This window comes from Octopus bimaculoides, chromosome 4, assembly GCF_046866305.1.
Source record: "Octopus bimaculoides isolate indiv1 chromosome 4, ASM4686630v1, whole genome shotgun sequence".
NCBI lineage: Eukaryota > Metazoa > Mollusca > Cephalopoda > Octopoda > Octopodidae > Octopus > Octopus bimaculoides.
This window is the reverse complement of record NC_142931.1, coordinates 53,665,617-53,691,185: the sequence shown is the minus strand read 5'-3', so window position 1 is coordinate 53,691,185 and position 25,569 is coordinate 53,665,617. Positions and strand designations below refer to the sequence as shown.

The 25,569-nt window shown below is 34.3% G+C and overlaps 1 protein-coding gene across 16 annotated transcripts in view; it reads left to right on the top strand.

Moving 5' to 3' along the window:
- LOC106871829 (prominin-1-A) overlaps positions 1-25,569 on the top strand; it is a 173,933-nt gene that overhangs the window by 131,228 nt on the left and 17,136 nt on the right. For 8 of the 16 annotated variants that reach the window (XM_089350770.1, XM_089350772.1, XM_089350766.1 and 5 more), the window contains exons 15-24: positions 110-186; positions 956-1,034; positions 4,337-4,483; positions 13,758-13,823; positions 16,603-16,677; positions 17,822-17,872; positions 19,601-19,681; positions 20,485-20,553; positions 22,051-22,140; positions 22,893-23,008. In XM_089350770.1, coding sequence (XP_089206896.1) covers positions 110-186; positions 956-1,034; positions 4,337-4,483; positions 13,758-13,823; positions 16,603-16,677; positions 17,822-17,872; positions 19,601-19,681; positions 20,485-20,553; positions 22,051-22,140; positions 22,893-23,008 — 851 coding nt within the window. Of the gene's footprint in view, positions 1-109; positions 187-955; positions 1,035-4,336; positions 4,484-13,757; positions 13,824-16,602; positions 16,678-17,821; positions 17,873-19,600; positions 19,682-20,484; positions 20,554-22,050; positions 22,141-22,892; positions 23,009-24,465; positions 24,601-25,382; positions 25,434-25,569 lie in introns of all 16 variants that reach the window. The other 8 variants (XM_089350767.1, XM_089350768.1, XM_052967070.2 and 5 more) reach the window with 2 other exon arrangements.

Here is a 25,569-nt window from a genome sequence, read left to right as displayed (position 1 = left end):
TAATCACTTCAGTAAATGAACATAAATTAAGATTTGCCATTTAATGTTGCTTTATTAATTACAGCCGATAGATAGTTTATCTTAATTTGGATTTTCTAATTATTTGTAGCCATTTTTGTCACTCTTCAATACCACTTATAAGTTTGAGAACCAAATCATGAACATCCGACCTTACCAAATTCTTGAGTAAGTATTATGTTCTGAAATATTATAATCTTCTTACCACACAGCCACACCTGTGTCTAAATCTATTGATTTTTAAAAACAAATTTTCATGCTATCAATCTTTTGTTCAGTGTATTTTGTGAATTTTTTATTATTTTTTTTGTTTTTCCTTTTACTTTAATTCCTACATATTGAATGCAACATTCAGATGAATTTCTGTGTTACTAATTAAAAGTTTGCTACTATTTAAATGAAAATCTTTTTGATGTTTTTATAAAATGTTTAATGATTGTCAACTGATATCTCATTTTATTGAATGCTTTCTCAGTATTCAAATACTATGGAACCTATTTACTGTATCTTTTATTTTTTACTTGTTCCAGTCATTTGACTGTGGCCATGCTGCAGCATCCCTTTGAAATTTTAATCAATCAGATCGACCCCAGAACTTCTTTTTTTAAAACCTAATATTCTATCGCTCTCTTTTGCAAACCACTAAGATACAGAAATGTAAACACACCAACACTGGTCATCAAGCAATGGTGGGGGACAAACATACACACACACACACACATAAATACAATGAGCTTCTTTCAGTTTCCATCTACCAAATCCACTCAGAAGACTTTGGTTAGCTCAAGACTATAGTAGAAGACACTTTCCCAAAGTGCCATGCAGTGAGACTGAACCTGGAACCATGTGGTTTGGATGCTAAAAATTATTGAACAAAAGACTCTAGTTAAATGTTTTCTTTCACTGTCTCTAAGGCCTGTTTTTCATCTCCTTTCAGAAACTGTGGAAAAGATTATTCATTATTCAATGCTTTAGAGCTGGACCGAAATATTACTTACTCAGTCATTGATATAAAAGTAAGTTTCAAAATCAAATCATTTATTTGCAGAAATGTAAAATTTCATTAAAATTTGTGAAATTGTCATCATTTAACATCCGTTTTCCATGCTGGTGTGGGTTAAATGGTTTGACAGGAGATAGCAAGCCAGGACACTGCACCAGGCTTCACCGTTTTGGCATGATTTTTCGAGCTGGATGCCCTTCCTAACACCAACCACCTTACAGAATGGACTGAGTGTTTTTTTATGTGGTACCAGCACTGGTGAAGTCTGTTTGGCATGGATGCCCTTCCTATTGCCACCCACTTTACCATTTGGACTAGAAATCTTTTTACATGGCATCAGCACCAGCAGGGTTACTAAGTAACTTGCAAAGCAAAGATCCTTTGAGAGGTGAGATATTGGAGGAGGTTGCCTTGTAGCAGGTGATGAGGGGCTAGTGTGACAGAGGGAAAGAAAGCGGTACCTAGCTGTAGAAGAGATACATGGTTACCCTGTCTGAGGGAGAGAGATTGATCAAGAATGAGAGAGAGCAAGAGTGTGAGAGTGTAAGAGAGAGAGATAGAGAGATGGTAGCAATGTGTCACAGCATACTCTCAAGGTATGGGCATGAGAATACAAATGGGATGGTAGAGTATTGCCAAGGGTGCATGTGTAGAGAGTAGGGAATTCACATGAATGCAAAGACGGGAGGGAGAGCGCAGTGGCTGGTGAAACCTGAGTATATAGAGGAGTGGGGAACAACAGGATAACAATGATACAGTTGGGAGGGCACGGAAGACAGAATTGGGCTGCAGGAATGGGGAAGGAGAGGTGTGAAAATACATTTGTGAGGGGGCAGGGTTCTCATTAAAAAATAATTTTTGTCATGAAAAGATAAGTCATTATGTTTCTTGTGAACTGTGTCAGATAACAGGCAAGTTTTGTAATTATTGGTGATTAATTTCTGATTCATTGTGACATCTTAATAGGCAAATAACTAGGCAATTTTTCAATGGATATATTGTTAGACCAACCATTTAACTTTGACATGAGATTAATATACTGTTTAATTTGACAGACTTGAAATAGTGGTTGAAACTCTAGGAAACAAAGTTGTTTCATTTGTTTGAACTTTTAGCATTCAGATTATTCTGTCAAAAGTAATACATGTTCATTCACATTGATTTGAATTAATCATGGATTATCTCATAGCCTTGAGTGATGTGATTGTTGATTTTTACAATGATATTGTTAGTAGGTGTGAGAGGCCAGATCTGACCAGTTTGAACATAAAACAGGTAGAGAATTTTGGGCTGGATATGGTCAGTTTCATTGATAAAGAGTTAAACCCTATGTTTCAGTTATATGGCTCTATTCAACTACAAAACAAGAACAGATTATGCAATCATTGCATTATACCTTAGGTAAGGCAAACTGGCTTGCCTCAATCGAGTGTACTGAAAATAGGCACTGCCTCTCTTACTTCATGCTTAATTATATTTAAGACTGTATGTATATACAAATTAGACATATACTCCAACAACCTCTATACAAATTATCATTATTTTCCATCCATTTTTTTCATGTTGGCATGGGGCAGACAGGTTTTCTGAGGCAGCTCTTCCTGTCACCAAATCTTATAGTTGTCTCTTATGACTTGCAGGGACATGGTGTATCTGTTCCTAATACTGGGATACATGTCTATTATTATGAGAATTATAATAGACTAAACAGCTAGTTGGATTCTGAATGCCTTCATTCAAGCACATTAGTAGCAGTCTAGCTTATCAGTTATAGCTCTTGAACCAATTTGGTTAACAGAAATAACAATAGTAATAATAAGAAAACAACATACTTAAATAAAACTGAAGTACTGTGTTATCTAAATTATGATTACTCAATGGAATCTTAAAAGCATGCCTAAACAAAATCCATTCCATTAATGCTGATATGAAAGAAATAGATCTAAAATAGTTTTGAAAGAACGGAAAACACATCTAAAGATGATTTATCTTTGGGAGATATATTATTGGTGTTAAATATAAATACATATATATAACAACCAATTAATGATGCAGATTAATAAATATAAACAAGTTACAGAATATCAGTATGCCTGGCAAACCGTGATGTTTAAGAGCATGCAGATTGATCAAAAAGGTATTCTAAAAATTCAGCCGATTGGAGTGTTCTAAGGGGTACTAAAGTTGTCAAGAACTCAACTGTCAGTTAAACACATTTGAAATCTGATGAGTACACTATGTATGAAAGTGCTAATTTTGTTAAAATACCATAATAAAAAACATGAAAACCAGGCTATGTTTTAACTTTATTCAACTGATATATTATTCTATACACATTTACACAAATTCGAAACAAAATATATACACACATATGTGCATATACACACACACACACACACACACATATCACTTCATCATCATCTTTGCTTCAATGTCCACTTCCCCATGCTTGTATGGAGCAGACTGAACTTGTTGAGGTAGATTTTCTCTGGCTGGATGCCATTGGAAATCTTCCTTGTCTATCTTGTAGCAAAGTAACATTTCTTCATGGCTAGACATGTTTTCACAGAAAATTGGAAATGGACACCACTTATGTGAAGGTGACACTCATTAGCTATTACCATGTGATGACACACACACACACCTATACCAAGCCATGCCTGATGGTTGCTAATTTACCTTTCCACACTCCGAGGTTTCTTCAATTTGAAACCATTTGGCAGTATGCATTGACTAGAATGAGACTAAATGTTTAATATTGTGTAAATCACAGAGAGAGAGGGGGCTTTCAGTTTCTGTCTACCAGATCCACTATAAAAGCTTTGGTCAATCCAGAGCTATAGTAGAAGACCAAGTTTCCATGCAGTGGGACTGAACCTGAAACTATATATATATATATATATATATATATATAAATGGAGTAATACGCATATGTTAAATGAATTCTTTTATTTCCGACATATGTTTCAAAGATTACAAATGGTTCCTTCCATTTATTAAATTTTCATATTTACTCAAATCCCCAAAATAACAGGGAGTTTCTACCTCATAAACAGGAGTTACACCACAGTAATTTTGTGATCTTTGCTACCCTGGTATCTATTAACCAATCTATTTTGTTGGAGTTAATTATTAACTAAGAGAAAATAAATACATATAATAAAATATATATATATATATATATATATAGAGAGAGAGAGAGAGAGAGAGAGAGAGAGAGAGAGAGAGAGAGAGAGAGAGAGAGAGAGAGAGAGAGAGAGAGAGAAATAATCATGTACTTTATTCATATGTAATATTTATTCATTTAATTTTCAGGAACTAAATAGAGAACTAAATGACTTATCAAATAAGGAAATTAAAATTGATAAAGTCAGTTTAATCACTCCTGAACTACAAAATAAACTGGATATATTCAAAGACCCTAAGAGTTTCCATATCAATATATCTGAGTATGAAGAAGAGGTAAGTTGGCAGTTAACATTTAACACTGTTATTTCACGTGGCCAAAATAAATATAAAACACATTGTTAGGAAAGATGATTTTCTTCACATTCCTTGTTTATGATTTTGTTATTAATTATACCAATTTGAGGTGCTAAATCTGTATTTTGAAGGTATTCTCAAATAATTGAAATGAGTTAAAGATTAATATAATTGTTTATGTTTGAATATTTTATAAATTTGTTGTAACCTATAATACCTGTAATTTTTTTTGAAAAATTAGCAGAATTAAATCAAGAATTTGAAAAGCTGGAATATGTTGATTGATGCTAAAAATAATAGTTTATGACAAATTAGATATTTAACCAGCTCGGACATATATTAAAAAACTAATGACTTCCAAAAACCCTGGGAGAGAAAGAGGGAAGCTGGTTCTGTTAGAACTCTGTCCCTTTGGAGAGTTGCATCAAAGAGAATAGCAAGAGTAAAGGGAAGAAATATGCTGAGCTAGTGGAGTTGTGCCAAAGCAATGAGTGGCAAACAAGATGTGATCCCATTGAGATGGGATACAGAGGGTTTGCAAGCCAGTCCTGCTACAGAGCACATAACATAGTTGACATAGGGACCAGAAGGCCTTCAAGTTGGCTGTGGAGGCAACAAAGTTTGTCTCAAAGTGGTTGTGAATCAGAAAGTGCAAGCCTTTGAAAGTGTAATGCTACCAGGGGTAGTGCTAACTGGATGCAAGCTTGATCAACCCTGGCTGGGTCACCTAAGTGAATGTTTTGATATTGAGAGATCTGAAACATCACTGCTGATGTGACCTGGTGCATCACAGAAAGATGTATGGAAAAATATCTATTGCACATATTTATTTAGAAATACAAATTAACCTAATTTTTCAACTGCTGGTGATTTTAATGTCTGTAACTGTATTTCTAATGTTTATAATTTTCAGTTAGTCTCCAGAATAATCAAGAATTTGAAGAAATTTTATGAATTTTTCATTGTTATGCTTTCATTTGAAATATAATAAAATGTTCAACTATAAAATTATGATGGAAGGTTTTAAACTGGAAGATCTCTGTCATAAAACTAGAGGCAGTTTCATACAGATTGTTGTTAAAAGATTAAAGTAACTTTAGTCAACTTTGTTTGAACAAACCTAAGATACAAGAATAGTCAATTGAATACTTAGAAAATAATCTATGAGTCTAGCAATCCAGGCATACAAATGTAACATCTTTATCATGTTACTATCAGTTGGCCTTTGATATTTTAAACTTGTGATCTCCATTTTAAAGACTGTAAAGGCTATGTTTCACCAACTCCTCTATTAAGTGTCTGATGTTTAGCCAGGTGTTGGAGAGAGTTTGTCATATAATTCAAATATTTTTAATGTTTCTTCTTTTCTATTCTCAAGCTTCATAAGGTGAGTTCAAATGTTTGACCATTGTGATAGCTTGTCACACCATCACAATGCATGGAGCACTTGTTTTCATCATTTAGCTTAGTACAAATTATAAAATGGAATCTGCTATGTTTTATAAATGTGAATGTTTATTACAGCTAAACCATAATTCTGTTAATGTTTTTTTTTTCCACTTTATTAATATTTCTTTATAAATATAAAAGATCTAGGCTCATTAAATCCAATTTAATTTCATTTTTTAACATACATTGTGTTAAAAGATTTTTAAATCATTTAAATTAGTAAGAGTTATTTAAGATTTCTGGACATTTTGATAATATATACAAAAATTCTTCAAATTGTTAATTCTCAAAAGCTAAGAATAGTATTTTGTGCATGTATAAGGATTTTCACTGCATGTGTATAATATTAAAAATTTTATGCTGTATTAAAAAATTTAAGTGTTGTATCAAGTTTGCTTTTAAGATTTTCATTTGCACTATAATTAAAGTGTTTGTGTATACATTTGTGTGTGTGTGTGTGTGTGCGTGTATATATTTATGCATATCTTTATATTTATATATATAAATTTATATTTATATATATATAAAGAAATGTACCTATGTTGGTATAATGTTAGCTCTCTTATCGCAAATATATAAAGGTGTAGGTTTGAGTCCTGAATATACACAGTGATCGCTCATAAGCTTTAAAGCTTGTAAAATATTGTTATTATTTACAGAATTATCACTTGTCACTGCTTCTCAAATCCTCACAAATATATATATATATATATTATATATTGTATACATGCACACCTCACATTGAGTATCTTTACTAATATGATTGTTAGATGCCATTTTTATAATGAACATTTTGCTTTGTAGATATCAAATGAGAAGGTTTGTGCTTATGTTGTACATGGTCGCTTGCTTGCTAAACAATAAAGAACTTGTTAAATGTATGACTTCATGACAATTTATGATTAATTATAGCATGTCTTTTGTGTTATCCATGAGAATATTTTTATGTTATGTTTAATAAAATTATCATGAGCATTGTTAATTCACTTTCTTACATTCACTTACTGCCATCTTATCTTGTCAATGGGCATGAATATGTAAAATCACTCATGAAACATTGTCATCATCACTTAATGTCCTCCTTCTATGTTGGCATGGGTTAGACAATTTGACAGGAGCTGGCCAGGTAGAAGACTGCATCAGTCTTCTGTGTCTGTTTTGGCATGATTTTAACAGCTGGATGCCCTTCCTAACATCAGCCACCCTGCAGAGTGGGCTGAGTGCTTTTTATGTGGCACCATCACAGGTGAGGTCAGTTTTGGCCTGGTTTTTGCAGCTGGATGCCCTTCCAAATGCCAACCACTTTACAGTGTGGACTGGATGCCTTTTAAGTGGCACCAGCATGGCAGGGTCACCAAGTAACTTGCAAGATAAAGGATCTTTGAGAGGGGGCATTGGAGGAAATGATCTTGTGTCAGATGATGAAATGTTAGAGTGTGACAGAAGAGAGAGATAAATGATGGCTGATACCAGGGCACACCCGCAAGGTATGGAAGTCATAATAAGCATGGCAGGGTATTGCCAAGAAGGCATGAGTAAGGAGTGGAGGTAGGGAATATTGTGACTGGTGAGAACCTGGGTATATAAAGGTGGTGAGGAAAGCAGTGATACAGTGAGCACAGGATTGGGGAGTGGGAGATAATCATAGTATATGAAGAGGAAATGTGATGGGGAGAAGAGATGCAGTTTGGAAGAGGAGATGTAGTTTGGTTTGTTGGGGTAGGGTGTGTGAAAATTTTATTATTTGTGGGTGGAACACAACGCTTCTAGAACTCAGTTTCACTGATGTGGGCAGGTCTTCTCTAGAACCATCTCAGTTCATTGTCATTTCTTCTATGAGCCCCAACATCCTGATATCGGTCCTCATCACTTCATCCCATGTCTTCTTGGGTCTCCCTCTTCTGCAGGTGTCATCCACTTTTAGTGACTGACACTTCTTTATACAGCTGTCTTCATTCATACGCATCACATGTTTAAACCAATGCAGTCTCCTCTCTTGCACACTGCATTTGATTCTTCTTATGCCCAACTTTTCTCTCAACTTTTATGCCCAACTTTTGCTCTTTGTTGTTTATACACATTGATGCTGCACATCCAGTGGAACATACTGCTTTCATTCCTCTCTAGTCTACGCATGTTCTCTGTGTTCAGAGCACATGTCTCACTACCATGGAGTATAGCCATTCATACACAAGCATCATGCAATCTACCTTTCACTCTGAGAGATAGTCCTTTTGGTGCCAATAGAGGTAGTAGCTCTGAACTTTTTCCATTCTATTCTTATTCTAGAAACAATTCTTTCAGAGCATCCACTGTCATTGCTAATTTGGTCATCTAAGTAACAAAAACTACTACCTCAAGAGAGACTCCTGAGCATTTGAGAGAGTCTAAGTCCTGTGTGCTCTTAGTGCTTATTGTTCCTGCTCATCTGCCACACATGAAGGCGACCTTATCTGTTAATCTATTTGTGATTCCACTGCATCTATTATGTGTCTATAGCTTACACTGGGTGCAGCGAATGGAATTACTTCGCACTCCTTTCCTAAATATTGAGCAGGGCTATTTATCTGACAGAAAGAGTCTTATCTGCTTTCTTACTAACAACAACTTTGGTCTTTGCTAGGTTAACTTTAAGGCCCTAAGGTTTTGCTTCCATACCTGGAATTTCTTCTCTAATTCTGCTACAGATAATGCCATAAGATCGAGGTCATCAGCATATAGTAGTTCCCATGGGCATTCAGTTATGAATTCCTTGGTTATGGCCTGGAGGATATATGATGAATAAGAGTGAACTAAGAACTGAGCCCTGGTGAACCCCTACCTGTATGCTAAATTCATCACTGTATTCATGGTTGACTCTCATCTTACTGACAGCACTGTTGCACATGGCTTGTACAGCTCTAACAAGCCATTCCTCTAATCCTAGCTTCCTTAGAGACCACCAGATAAGAGAACAGGGGACTCTGTCAAAAGCTTTTCCAGGTCTAACAAAAGCTAAGTTCAATGGCTTACTTTTGGCCAAATACTTTTCCTGCAGTTGTCTGACTAGAAAGATGGCATCTGTGGTACTCCTCCCAGGTACAAAACCAAACTGTCTCTCATCTTGTTTGATTTTATTCCTCATCAATTGAGCTAATACCTCTTAATTTGTATTGTGACCGAAACAATTGAGGAATGCCTCTGTGTGTGTGTGTGTGTGTGTGTGTGTGTGTGTTACAACATACGTACAGTGCAACTGCATGTGAAGGTGGAAATATACTGAGTAGATTGCTATCAAACATCTAGTTTTCCATCTTAAATTGATTAGAAGTGAATCATTGTTTTCAATGGTAACTATTATAGATTTAGTGAAACTCCTGCTAATTTACCGGCTCAAGTTAAGTAGAATGATGTGAGGCATGTTGCCTTGTTTGGTAGTGGTTAGATTATCTCATGCCTAGAGACTGATTTAAAGTTAAGAAATGAGTGATGTGGGTTGGGTTTTAAATTTGATGTATTGATCTCAAACAAGTCAATTCTGTATTTGTATTGTCAGTATTGCTGGTGTCAGAAAGCCATGGTGAATTTTGGGAATTGTGGATGATTCTACAAGGAGGAAATGAGTTGTTGGAGGAGTTTGGGAAATAGTAAAGACAACAGATAAATTGAGAGAAATGGGAATTTCTTTGTTACTAACATCTATTTTTGAAAGCATGCAGGTGTCACTTTCAGAAAAGAAATTGGAGTACATAGTAACCTGGAAAGCAGAGAAGGATGAGAGATATGTGATAAGATTTGTTTCAGAGAGGAATACTAGGTGTTACTTTATAGGAGGTAGTGGGTAAGGCCAAGGTTGGACCAAAAGTCAACAAATATTAATTAAAAGAAGGGTCTTTGATGCACATTTTGTGGAAAAGTTATGACCATATACAGTTCATAGGTTGCATCCTGCCACTGCATTTTTTTCTGTAAAAGTAATCCCACCTGGAAATCAGTGGTTTTACATCTCTCAAAATCTAATGCTCACTTTGGAGTCAGCCAAGAGAGAACAGAATACAAAATTATGCACCAGCTGACAGAACAGCCTTCCAAAACACTATTCATGGTTTGGGGGCCCACCTATACTGTCTGTCAGTAGATTTCTGCTGGGAAACCTTTTACACTAGTATTCTATGTTGATCAACATAGTCAATGGAAGGTTGCAGATGATAGGCAGTACAGATGTTTGCATATAAGGTAAAAATTTCCATTGCATTTTCTGGAATTTATTCAAATCTCCATTGAGTCTCTTATAGTACAGGACATTTTATTTAAGTAGATATACCATAAAAGTAATCATGGGGACACCGTCACCATTTTCATCATTATCATTCCCATATTGGCATGTCTTGAGAAAGTCTTGCAGCATTTTACTGATTCATCATCTGGAAACAACAGGGAAAACTAGCTATGCTTGTTATTGTCTACATCTTTATCTGTTTATTACTTTTTATGTATTTAGGGAATGGATGTCAGTCTTTGTCAGTCATCTTATACCTGAGCATATATAATATATTCCAATTACAAGGCTGGCACCAACCTCATCATTGTCAGTGATAATGTAATCATAGCAATCCCTCTATGGTGGAAGAAATGTTACGGTTCTGTTAGTTTGTCACATTAGAGTATTTATTGCTTACTTGTCACTTCTCTAAAAACCAAATAAAATAATGTTGCCATTAAATTATAAAAACTGGAGACAGAAACTTATTCTTTGATTTTGGGGGGGGGGGGGGGGTTCCTATCAAGTATATATTAAGCTATTTCATTTTTACATCAAAATTTCAATTTTCTAATTTATTCTATTATAAAGAAAATACTTGAGGTGATTCTGTATACAAGACTATTATCATTTTTCATATATAGGGTTGACTCCAGTGTCTTTCAGAGACCAGGAAAGCTGTATAACTTGATACAGAATAAAAAAATAATTTATTGGATGTATATACTTTTTTTCTACTCCTAACTACTATAAGTTTCTAATTTTTTAAAAAAATAAAGATGCTTTCTCTAAGAAAAGATTTTAAAGTTTAAAATATTTTGCTGATTTTTAAAGTACTCAGTGTTTGGTAATGTTGATTCCAGTTCCAACAGATTGTGTTTCAACAAGCATGACCATTTTAGTGAAACAGTAATTGTCTTATTAATATATATATTTATAGTGCTGTTGTCTGAATACAAAGTATAATTATACGAGTTTATCCATTTTTTTTTCTTTGTGTTCTAATGTTTTGTTTTTTGAACCAGCAGTATTTAAAATGGATCATATTTTTTTGTCTCTCATTAGTTAGTCTGAAGAAGAGACAAGATTGTGCTTGTAGTTAAATGCATTTGTTTAACTTGACTTTATCAAGAGAAATGTGATCTTGAAAGAGAACTTGCTTAGTATTAAATGTAACTATTAAAACACTCTAGAGGGGTGAAGCTTAAAAGAGGTGGGTCCTGCCTGTAGATTGGTCTAGGACTTGGAGAGACATGGAGGGACCTGTGACTATTTGCAAGGCCCCATCCTTGCAAAAATTAAAATCTCCAATCCCTCTTGAATTTTGTGAGCATCCCCACCTACCAAATGCCATACCTCCTGGGTCCCTAAAGCAGTCTTGTTCTGTTTTACTAAATTAATCTCAGAGGCCCTACTAGAGGTACATAGGTAGGTATATGAGCTAGATACAGTTGATAAATTCAGAGGCAGAAACCATTGTAGTTGTAGTAGGAGACAAGCAAAAGGAAGACATAATGTGCCTGTAGTAACTTGAGGTTGTGATGGTATTGACAAATAAAGGCTTACCTTACACATGTATTATTTATTGGATTGGGCTTCTTTATGCTTGTTCCATCCGTATACCTTCTTTCCAATTTAATATCTGCGTGTCACTTTTATGCTCTATTGTTATCGTTCAGTTTACCTTATTGTACCACCGTTTTTAAAATTGTTTACTGCAATTCTTGTTCTATCTTCAGACCTAGTTCATTCTGATTAACTGAATGACAATTCTAATCAATGAGATATCTGAATTTTTTAAATGATTCTCCACTCTGTAAAATTATTGTTCCTTATTGGCTGTTTCCAAAGCTTTCATTCTTTCCTTTGAACCATTTACTTCTTTCTGCTTCTCGCTTGTTGAAGGGTATTGGAAATGCAGCAATGCGAGTCAAGTAACAATTCTGTCTTACATCAAGGCATGTTGTAATAGGAAAAAAATCTACTAAAGAAAATTAGTAGATAGAAAAGTGTTCTAAGCTTTTAATGAAATTTCCATTATCAGTTTACAGAATCATTTAATATTTGAGTTAATTTCTTTATATATATTTGAAATACTTATATTTACACTGTACATAAATTTAGAAGTAATTAACAATCATAAGTGTAACTAACTTTGAATACGATATTTTACTCTGCAAGAATAGAGAATAACCAGAATAGGTGGAGTGATGAACAAAATATCTTGCAGTATTTGCTTGCATAACATTTGTTCAGAGTTCAAACATTACTTAGGTTGATTTTTACCTTTTGTCCTTAGGTGGGAAAAGTGGATAAAATACATTACCAGTCACATGCTAGGGTCAATAACATTGACATATACTCCTCCCTCAAATCTGAGGCCTTGTACCTTAATTAGAATTTAATGTTACAATATTTTACTCTAAATAAGAACAACGGATTTTCAGAATTGATAGAATGATGAGCAGAACGCCTTATGGTGTTTATTTCTGTCTTATTACTTTCTAAGTTTGTATCTCACCAAAATTGACTTTGCCATAAATCCTCAGAGGTTGATAGAGTAAATGGTTATGTACCATTGTTAGAAAGTGAGGAATTGGTAGTCATTAGTGTCAGATAAAATACTTGGGAGTTTTGGTTATTTTCTCTACACTCTGAGTTCAAATCCTGCCGATGTCAACTTTGCCTTTCATCCTTTCAGGTTTGGTAAAATGCCAGTCTTGGACATTGGAATGACAAAATTGTTAGAATATTGGATGAGGTACCTTGCAGCTCTTTGCGTTCTGAGCCAAAATATTACCTCAGTAATGAGATCCCACTGATGGCTTCAGCTAATTACTTCTATAAACCACAACTGATTACAAAAGCTGAAACGGTTGGAAGTTCTTTGTGGCATCTGCTATGGCAGTTGATGATACCAATATTCGAAATTAATAGTTTACTCTACATGTTCCAACTTTCTATGCATTTTAAAACTGTTTTACTTGTTCATAACTTCTTGTTTGTGTTGATCTAATTTTTCTGTTTTCAGAGATATAGTTAACAGGTGATTTGATCCAACACCATGTTTTGAAACTGAATCAATTACATAACAAAGGTTCCATTTCAGCCATCTAAAACTACATAAAAACCTTGATTTTGTTTTTTTTATATCATGAGGTGGCTTTTCCATGATATTATTGTTAATTTTATGTTACAAAGAAGAAATTCTGCTATTCTGTTAAACAATTTTGTATGATTGTATGTTTTGAATTGTGTTTTATTAGCTGGTATAGTACATTAATAATTTTGCAGTCTAGTTTCTAACTATTTAATTGTTAATTAATTTTATGGAAAGCATAAAATGTTACAAGTAATTTTTTTTTCTCTTTCTCATAATTCTAACATTTTACATTTAATTATAAAAAGAAGAAATGTTAGCAACAAGTATTTGGTTGAATGAATCCCTGTTCAATTTCATCTATTTTAACAGTTCCTCTGGAAAATATTAAATATAACATGTTTGTTTTGTTTTCCACTATTTATTCATATTCTCATGCTACTTTTAAACATTTCTTTTTAAAGCTGGGAAAAAAGATTCTACAAAATGATTTACAAGTCTTGGCTCATAATTTATCTTTAGTTTTTAATGTAAGTACTTTTGTTTATATCCTTTGTTTTATTTTCTAATCTGTTTGTGTTTTATGTACTGTGTCTGGAGGAAAGGGGTAGTGCTTATGGTGTTCACCAACTCCCACAGGCCAGTAATGTTGATGCCTGTAACATTTTGCTTAAATTGGTGCAAGTTGACAACTGTAGGAGAGATCGAGAGGGATGATTTACTATGAAGGAAAAACTTATTGTAGTAATTAGCAAGAGTCTTGGCAGAGTTTGATATATATCATCATCATTTAACATCTACTTTCCATTCTGACATGAGGTAGATGGTTTTACTGGAGATGGTAAACTGAAGAGCTGCATCAGGATCAGTCTGTTTTGGTTTGGCTTCTATGGCTTGATGCCCTTCATAACTCCAGCCACTCCACAAAGTGGGTTGGGTGTCTATTACATTTCACTGGTACGAGTACCTTTCATGTGTAACCAGCACTGACCAGAATATATATATATATAAAATTAGATATATTGCATTTCTAAATCTCTCAGAGAGAGTTACACAGTAGCAGCATGATAAAGTCATGGTTTGTTGCTTGTGGCAGTCCCAGGAAAGGGCAGAATGCTACTGTTATTTAGCCCCAAGAAACCCAATTTCCAGTTGCTACGTGACGAAAGATAAACACCTCCACCCAGCAAAGCCAGTATCCAGAGACTAGTTTCAGGGTTGTTGCTCTTCATCAGTCTGGTGTAGCTTGGCCTTGCTATCTGTCGGTGTTAATTCGCTGTTGAAAACTTATAAAATTTCAAGCCAACTGGAAACGGTGTTTCTTGGGGTTGAATAGCAGTAGCATTCTTCCCTTTCCTGGGACTGCCACATTAAGTTGGCAACAAACCATAACTTTATATATATATATATATATATATATATATTTTTTTTTTTTTTTTTTTTTAATATATAAAATAGAGATCTGTGTGTATTCACAAGTTTCTTGTTATCTGCTAAAGCATAAAAGTAAAAGAAAATGAGCATTAATAGTTATATCTAATTATAAAAGTTGTTGGAGACATGTTCATACATAGGTAGTGTTTTTATTCAGAAAATAACTAATTGAAAGAACAGAATGCCTGCCTATATCACATGAAAAAGCTGTAACTGATGTAATTTTGACTTATTAAACTCTCTTGTTATCACACTCACTCACCACTCTATATTTTGCTCTTGTCTTTCTGCTGCTAACTGGGACACCCACAATTGACTTTAAATGAATAACATATTCATTTATTTAACTAAGTGGCCCAAATCATTAGCTCTATGACCACTGTTTAACTATTCAATACTGTTTAGACTTTGATATTTTAATTTGGCAGGTTTCTTTTGTCTACACCCATGACCTTTTGAGGGCTCCTGCTTTACTCTTTGGTAATGGAAGTAAAAGAAGAAAGAATCACTTAGGGGTTACTGCTGTTAGATGCAGTACATTAATACATTGAATTATCCTTGGCCCAGATACCCGGTCTGAATTCTTGTAACAAAGTGGATTCCAATAAAGACACTCATAGATCAAGTTGTGGTCATGGTGTACCCTAAAGCAGGTACAGCCTGTCCTAAGGGAGTCTGTTTAGTCTGACTTGAGGCTATGGTAGAAGAGGCTTTCCATAAGTGTTGTAAAGTGGGATTGAATCTGCAGCTATGTGGCTGCAAAGTGAATTTCTTAACCACACAGATGGCCATTATTTCACTTGTTAGTTTTCAGTTTTTCTTTTAGTAATTTTTACTGTTATATCTACAATATAAATGAGTGTATGTGTGTTTAGCCATGAAAGCTCTGAAACAGTGTGTCCTTAAGAAACACAGATTTGGTTTTCGAAATCTGCATCCCAAAGAGGTTTCCTGTAAATAATAATCAAAAAATATAATTTGCTGATAACTCAACTTTTATATCAACAAATCTCTCTCTCTTTCTTCAAGCTTTCTCTCCTTTTTATGCCTTCCCCTCTTTGTATATATATACTACACTCTTTACCACTCTTTGTCTGAAAATTTGATGTGCACTTTCATTTTATGATACACAGCTATCAGTCACAAAAATGCTAGCTCCAAAATCCTGTTTTCTGAGTGGGTAAAAATTTAAAGATTGATAATTATCAAACTTTAAACCTCTGTAATATTTTGCTAAAAAATTTTTTTGATTAATTGAATCATGAAATCAGATTCAGCTTAAAAAAGTACATCAATGTACCAAATTTGAAAATTTTCACTTAATTTGAAAATTCCAAAATCTGACAGCAACAGAAAGTATTTCTCTTTCTTTATGTCTATCTCTTTCATTTTTCACTTTTCTCATTGTAAACCTTCCCCCTCTATTTATATATTTACCACACTCACTTTTGGTATATGCACATCGCTCATGCTGCGTGTGTTTGTGTGTGTGTATGCATGTTTGTAAGGAGTTTCATTTGGGCAACAGAGTGATTTAGAAAAGGCGTGTAAAAGATAATTTAATATACTTTTCTGTTAATAATTACACTTTTTCTTATACACACATACACACACACACACACACACACACACACACACACACACACACACACACACACACACTTGGATTAAAAATTTAAATTACAAAATTTTTTTTTGTTGTTGTTGCTTAAATCCCAGCAATGGACCAACCATGGGTTAAACAAAATCTGTAAGAGGATGGTACCAGGTAGTTGTGAAAATTACTCGGCAATGACAGGATACTCAGCTAGTATAATATAAAATTGTGTATTTGTGAACTATACTTAAAATAATAATCCATTTTCTCTTGTATAGGGTGCCCTGAATAGCACAGCAAATGTTTTGATGCAAATCCATGATGTGACCTATCTTGCTATGGTGGAAGAAAAGGTATTTATTTTGACAGTTTTCACTTCTACATATATGCTATTTCCTACAATAATATGACTATTACATAAACTCATAATTTATGCCACATCATAGCGCTACGTCACTATATGCTCTACTAATTAAAAAGTATTTCATTCAATCCAATTAATATTAATTCTTATTTAGCTCTGGATAGCACATATCTACAAGCAAAAGCATTGTAGCTTTTTGTAACCATTCTTTTTTTTCTTTTTTTTTCCCCTCACCAAGAGGCTCTCTCTTTGTGACTATTGCAGCTAATTTAGCCTATTCATCTGTACAGTACATTTCTAATACTTATAACTTATTACCATGTGTTAGATTAGCTACACAGTCATACATTTGTTTCAGTCATACGTTTGTTTCACTATTATTGATATTGGGAGTGTAGACTGTTCTGCTCAAGTGTGTGAGTATTTTGAAAATACATCATGGAGTGAAGACTGTGTCCAGCATAGTTATGGGCTACCTTTTGGCTAGGCATAGCACCTGTTCAGCCACCTTACCAGGGATACAGCAAAGTCATGGGATTTAGCATAGTGGACTATAAAGAGGTAGTGGAAGAGCTCAATTGAGCTAATGGTGCTTCTTACACTGTTGCCGAGCAGAGGAATCTTAGAAGATCAATTGTCAGGACCACCAAGTTCTATCAAGAGAGTAACTGCAATGCATCTATAGGAGCAACATCCATGGTTGTGTAATCAGCAAATGAAAGATTCACTGTAACTCAGGCTCCCAATTCAAATTCAAATAATGGTGAAAGCAGAGAAAAGTAAAACACATCTCACAAACACAGGTTAACAAAATTTACAAAGCAAATGTGATCCTTTTGTCTCCACCACAGACTGTTTATTGTACATTGATTATTATTTTACTGATTCAAATAAATAAAAATTTAAGTGAACTTTCATAGTAACTTACTGATCCTCTTACTTCTTATGCTGTCTACTTTGGTATTTTAACACTGAACTGTTAATCTATTTACTTCTACTGTATCATGGAATTCCAGTAGAACCACTTATTATTCTCTTTGCTGTACAATTCTTAATGTTTTCAACTGAATAAAATAAACTGGTTCTGTGATATTTTACTCATATCTGATATTTAACTGTTTGACTTATTTCAGAATCGACTAAAGAAGAGTCTTGATGACGTCACACAAAAAATGAATATCACGGTAAATAAATTTAATTTGAAACTCTTGAAGTGAGAACCAAAAATGCGATGCATTATTGATGTTTCATTTCATCTTCCTTTTTTTTACATGTCTTATTGTCAAAGCCATATTCCCAAATTCTAATGATATTTAGTAATTTCCAGTCTTTTTTTTTTTCCTGTTTATGTAGACCAGTGGCTCTCAACCAGGTTTTGCGTATGAACCCTTTTGATTCCTATTTTAACTCTACTGGACCTCCATAGCCATTTGATGTATAAATAAAAAAAATCCTACTGTATTTTTATGATTAAATATTATTAGGAATTGTATAAGAAATTTATTGTAGAAGTATAAGCACATAAATTTTAACAACAAAATTTTATGTGGACCTTGGTTGGGAACCACTGATGTAGAGTTTCAATTTTGTGTTTTCCTTTACATTATTGTACTGTAAACATTATAAATATATGAGTATTTGTTCAGCTAACTCTTTAAATTTGGTGTATATAACAAAGTTACATCAATTTGTGGTATTAATTCAATTAAATTCCTTTAAATGGTTTCTAAACTCAATGCAACAATTACTTTAAGTACGTTATACATATCCCTACTGTAATTTTGGGAAATCATAATGAGATACTACTTTTGAGTCTATTGTATTGACTCAAGGTGGAGGCGCAATGGCTCAGTGGTTAGGGCAGCGGACTCGCGGTCATAGGATCGCAGTTTCGATTCCCAGACCGGGCGTTGTGAGTGTTTATTGAGCAAAAACACCTAAAAGCTCCACGACGCTCCGGCAGGGGATGATGGTGAACCCTGCTGTACTCTTTCACCACAACTTTCTCTCACTCGTACTTCCTGTTTCTGTTGTACCTGTAATTCAAAGGGCCAGCCTTGTCACACTGTGTCACGCTGAATATCCCTGAGAACTACGTTAAGGGTACACGTGTCTGTGGAGTGCTCAGCCACTTGCACGTTAATTTCACGAGCAGGCTGTTCCGTTGATCGGATCAACTGGAACCCTTGACATCGTAAGCGACTGAGTGCCAACAACAACAATTTTGACTCTAGGCTGTCTTTTATTATCTTGGAGGAGGGCAAAATGAACTTTATTGTACCATCAGTACTAGAGGGGTTGTTCTGATTATTGTAAGTGGGGAGAGCCTTAGCTACCAATTAGAGATGTGAGTATGGCAGTGATCTAACTTAACTTAGCATACTGATTGCCTCAATTTTGTAGAAGTAGTGAGACAATTGCAAAGATATCCTGGGTAGCTGGGAGTAACTCTGCATTTGCAGTAAATTTCTGTCCTATTTCCAGCTACTAAATCACTCCTGCCACGATCTTACTCTGATCTACCTTGGCCTTAAAACTGGAACCACATGACTGCAAAGCAAACTTCTTGACTACACAGCCATACATGTGTGTGTGTCCAGTATGTTTGAGTGGAGTGATTTTTCAGTGGAAGAAGTTAGAATATGAAACTTGAAACATGTTTAGCATTAACAAGCAACCTCACCCCTCTTAAATGTTAACAATCTTAGTAATAAATGTATATGGAATGGTCAATGTTATTGTACCAATGAAAGCACACAAGTGCTCTCTTTATTATATGTAGTATTCTGGCATCTATCTTAATAGATATTCAATTTGCTTTTGATCTCACTTTCAAATTTCTCCTAATGTAGCATATCTTTTTTTTTAGTATGCATGAACAGACTATTTATTTTAATTATATTGTTTTTCAGGAACATCTTGATGATTTAATGAGAGATATTAATGAAACTGAAAATGAAATTAACAAAAATGGTACCAAAATGATCTCTGTGGTAAGTATTTTTATTATTATTTATCCTGAAGTCATTTCTTATTGACACAACCTATGATCAGTTATTCTAGCTGTGAATATCACTTCTTTTTTTTCCCTACACACCAATGCATCTTGGACTATTTCATCCAAAGTGTCCTTCCCTTTCTAAGACAGTCGGATATGATTTGTGTGGGATTTAACCACAATTTCCAGCAAGTCCAGTGACCACAAAGAGGCTCTTTCTGTCATTCGTCATTTATTGATGTCAACACACATTTGTTTTGGGCATGATTGCAGACATGTCACATAGCCCCTTTCTGTTATTGGTGCCCATCGTCTCATTTTAAAAAAGAAATAAGCTTACTGATGCGATCCCAACCACTTATCTATCACTTACAAGGTGACTGTGTTACCAATTACACTGTGGATCACCTGTGTGTTGTGTGAAGCTTAAGGAAGCAACTTCAGTATGAATAGTAAGAAACAGTGGAGAAGTACAAAATATAGAACATATCTTCTTTGTTGCTGCTTTTCAGCAATTCTCTGTCATCAATTATTTATCTCTATTTTACATTTTTACACGCGCGCGCGCGCGCACACGCACACACACACACTTTTATTTGTGAAACTAGTTGCCTATTGGTTATAGGATCATATTTGACTTCTAGTGGCCTCTTCCCCAACTTTTTTGTACCTGACAACAATCCATGTTAGCATAGAAAATTGATGTTTTACCAATTCTGTCAACCCTACTAAATATACATTTTCAATGGTAATTTTATTTTTTATGAGTGCTATATTTATTTATTTTCCTTTATACAGGTGCTGAAAATGGTTGTCAAAAATATTAGCGCTATAGTTGTGGATTCCATAGAAATGGTAGCCAATAAGGTAATTAAGCATTTATTCTCAGACTCACCCTTTATATTGTTGGATAGTTCAAGACCTCACCTCTGCTTACGCAACTCACCTTTTCAACTCTATCTGTCTCTTTTTTTCAACCCTATCATAAATCCCTTTCATCTCCCCTGTTTCTTGTCATTACACCCTCAGCCTCCCCTCTTACATAGCATTTCCTTTTGCCTATCATCATTGCCAATTCTCTCAATATAGTACTAGTCAAATGCTGGTGTTGATAAAATCAACTAATCAACTGATCCTTCCACCTGACCATCCCCCACCCTCCATTTCAGCACAACCATCTAGTCATCCTAGAGACGGCTGATGATTTGCATTGTGATTTTGTTTAAGGTAAAGAATCTCTTGTCCATGACCACCTCCAATCCAGTGACAAGACCAGGTCAAGATGGCTACTGGATGGAGATGGATGCAGTGAATGACTAAGATGTCTTGTTTTCCTCGTCTTGTTCTCTGCACTCTGCAGTGTTGCTGCAGCTGCTTTCTTCCCTATTAAACCAAGCACCTTTCTTCCACAGAGTCTGCCTGATCCAGTCTTTACCATACACAAGTAGGCAATCCCTAACTCATCAAGAGTTACATAACCATTGGCTACTCTCACTGATTTAGCCCACCAGTTGAAGCAGTTTTTCTTTTTTTAAGGTTGTGGCTGCTGTTGCATGCAAACAACTCCTTGAAGCCACAGGTAAGAGTCAGCTGCTAGGTGGAGTCCAAAGTGGATGAACTACTTCTAAGAGTGCAAGGTGTCCCTTGTCAAAAGTGCTATGCCCCCCTCAACACCCCATACCCCACTTCCTTACATTCTTAGATATAGAGCAGGTTGTAATTACAGTTATTTACATTAATTACAGCTATTTACATTAATGGTTCAAACTGTGACAAAGTTGAATTTGCTTTCATTCTTCAAGTATCAATAAATTAATCGCAAGTACTGGAGTTGATTATAATGCGGACCCCTTTCCTCTACTGTAACAAATAAGTATTTATAATTGATCATATAATAATGGTTTCAAATTTTTGTACAACGCCAGCTTTTTCGGGGAAAGGGTAAGTCATTTACATCAAACCGTGCTCTGCTGGTACTTATTTTATTGATCCCGAAAGGATGAAAGGCAAAGTTGACCCCGGCGGAATTTGAACTCGGAACATAAAGATGGATGAAATGCTGCTAAGTATTTCACTCAGTGTGCTAATGATTCTGCCAGTTCACCACTTTGATTATCCATGTGATAATGATTTCAAATTTTGGTACAAGGTCAGCAATTTTGGGAGAGGCATAAGTTGATTACACCAACCCCAGTACTAAACTGGAAGTTCTTTCATCAACCCCAAAAGGCAAAATCAACCTCAGCAGAATTTGAACTCTGAATGTAAAGCATTTTGCCTGGTGTGCTGACAATTCTGCCAGCTCACTGCCTTGATTGACCATATGATAATAATAATAATAATTTCATATATTTTGATTTTCAGTTAATGGATAATGTTGGTCATTGTAAGCCTCTCTATCAGTCAGCTTTTGATATCTCTGACATAGTGTGTGTTACATTCTTGAACCCATTAGTAAGTTGATCTTTTAACTTTTCTTTTATCTTTTACTTGTTTCAGTCATTAGACTGTGGCCATGCTGGGGCACCATCTTGAAGAATGTTAGTTGAATGAATTGATCCAATACCCCAGAACTAATTTTTTTCTTTTTAATCCTGGTGCTTATTCTATTTGTCTCTTTGCTGAACTGTTAAATAATAGGGATGTAAACACACCAACAGCAGTTGTCAAATGATGGTGGGGACAAATATAGACACAAAGACACACACATACACGATAGGCTTCTTTCAGTTCCTGTCTACCAAATATACTCACAAGAATTTGGTTGGCCTAAGGCTATAGTAGAAGACACTTGCCCAAGGTGTCATGCAGTGGGACTGAACACACACACACACACAAACAAACAAACAAACAAACCAAATAAGAGGAAGTGGTAGAAGCATGTGGTTGGGTAACAAGCTTCTTACCACACAAAAATTCTTATATATAAAAATTTAGGTGCAAGTATAACCAACTGGTTATGATCTCACTTGGCTTGACAAGTCTTCTCAAGCACAGTATATTGCCAGAGGTCTCGATCACTTGATAAAATGAGTACTGGATTAAGCACTGGGGTTTGTGTAATTAATTAAAACCTTGAAAGCAATGCCTCAATATTGTTGCAGTCAAACAACTAAAATGAGTAAAAGCTCATGTATATTTCTGTATCTAAAACCTGACTTATGGATTATTATTATTATTCACATATGTTTAATTTTGTTTTCTAGAATGGTTTTTGGTTCAGTTTAGGCTGGGCAGTGATTTTCTTTTTGCCAACTATAATTTTTGCAACAAAACTTGCTTCCCTTTACCGATGCCAGTATAAACGAGATCCGGCCCATGAGTAAGTAGTCATATCATTTTTATTTATGTTTCATTATATATATATATATATATATATATATATATAATAATATTAGGGACAAAATCCAAAATTACAGGTAAAATCAATTTATAAAAAAATGAAAATTAAATTGAGCTTTATATGTATAAAGATAGTGGATTTTCATCGATGAGTTCATGAAACTTGGTCATTTTCCCTAAAACTATATATATATATATATATATATATATATATATATATATATATATATATATATATATATTTATATTTATAATGAACTTATTGTATAGTGCTCAGGTGCACTACAACTCATCAGAAAATGTTACCAAAACTGCATGTACAATCTTTTGAACTTGTTTCAACCAAGTTCTCAGAAAGAAAGATAGGGGTTGCATATTTGATAATTTTACATAAAATGTTTCTAATCATGTTATGCACAGGCAAGAGACTTGTTCTCTAATGTCATATTTTAGTTTTGATATTTAAGAATATTGGATTTATTACCCATGACTTAAAGGTCCTTTATTTTATACCTGATGGAGAAAACTATGTTTTATCTCATACAATGTTTTATAACTGTTTGAGGATTCTGAAACGTCCCTATCAGATATCAAATCTACCATTTTTTAAAGACAAATATTTATTGAACAATTTATCTTTATATATAAAACACACACACAATTATTTGATTGATTTGCAGAGCAGTAGTTGTTCAGATAATTTATAGAACCCAAAGCAATGGTCAAATTATGCTTTTTATTACTTTCCCTATTTATCCATCTAGATCAGGTAACTTTCCCTGTCCATTGTAACCCTTCGATGCCAGATGCCTCAATCAAGTGATGAGGCCTGGATTTTAGTCATATTGGTATTTTACTAACTGAAATATCTCATCTATCTGTGCACACTATGATTACAGATGAAAGTAGTAGTTTGCTAACTGAACTGGTTGATTGTGGCAATTGACAGTTTATCTGTTCATCTGCTCAGCATTTAGTGATACCATTGATTCAATAAGATTCATTTGCTGAAATAGTTCACATTCACCAAGCTCCATCTCCTGATTTCAGTGAATACTATCTTGGGTAGTATAATACAATTTAACCCATAACTGGGACCCTGAGAGGTGCTACTTTTCTGGGTCAACATGAATTTGGGAATGATAGTAGCAAAGAGGAACTCCTCAACCAGGATCCTACTAGTTGATGCAGTTTAAAGTTATGCCCAGGATTATTAAAACTTGCCTCATACTGAGTTTTGTTTGCCTCTAAATATAATACGGTATTAGGAGATTGTGTCAACATTAGTGGAGGTTATATTAATGACCATTGCTGATATTAAAGATGTGAAAGTAAAGATCAGTCAGAGAAATCTATAAATTTGTTATTTTGATAATGTAACTAAAAATTATTATTTAGAAAATTATTTATTCAAGAATCTGTTGTACTTCTTTATAGGTCTCATCGTGGTGTTTCACCTGATAAGTCTCATCGTGGTGTTACACCTGATAAGTCTCATCGTGGTGTTACACCTGATAAGTCTCATATTGGTGTTATTTCTGATAAGTCTCGTCAAGACGCTACCTCTGATAGGTTTGTTTTCCATAATGGAGTAATGTATTCCATAAATGTTAATGTCTTTTTAAATCTCACAATGTTGTGTTACAGTGTTCTCTTCAAAGTTCAGTTGATGTTTTGTTTATTGTTTACTTATTATTCCCAGTATCATTAATTATATTCTAAATCAACTTATTGTGACAACTATATTTAAGGCAAGAGAAGTTTTCTTTGACATTTGGTTTGTCTGCATAACCTTGAACATTTAAAATAATAAAACTGTTTTCCATTACAGTTTCTTTGTAGTTGTCATCATAATTAATTTGGAACATAATTCAAGCTATCTAGAATATTACAATAAAAGTTTTTTTTAATGAAAATAAAGACTAACCTAAACTGTTTTAAGAAATTTTTTTTTTTTATATATTTATTGCACTTGAGTTCAGTTCCCCAATTAACCTTTCTTTTTCAATTTTTTTTATTATCCCCAAACCCTTTTTCTCATTTGAACCTAATTCTGGTCTCTTTTCTAACCAACAGTCCATGTTCCCTACTCTTTGCTCATCTGTTTTGTTTTCTAATTCTGTTTTCCAACTAACTTCCTTTTAGGGAAACTGTCTTGGTACCAATTTATCAACCTAAGCAAGATAACGCTGAATTCATCTATTTCGAAATATTTACTAAAATGAATGTAGCTAATAAATTTTTTTCTTATTTCACTTCTAAATATTTTATATCATGCTGCTCCACTCTTAAAAAATATAGATATTATACAAATTTGTCATAGTTTAGACGAGTAGTTATTCATATCTCTGCAGTGATGAAAGTTATTCTGATGGGGAAAATTATAATCAGATACCTCTGCCTAGGTAAGTACCTGTCTTCTGAGATCCTCAATCACATTGCTTACAAACCAGAAATCTCCTCCCAATTTTTGCTGGCATTACAATGGATTATAAGATCTGTTGTAGTATTTTACTTGACTGTCAAAAAAAAAAGAAAAAG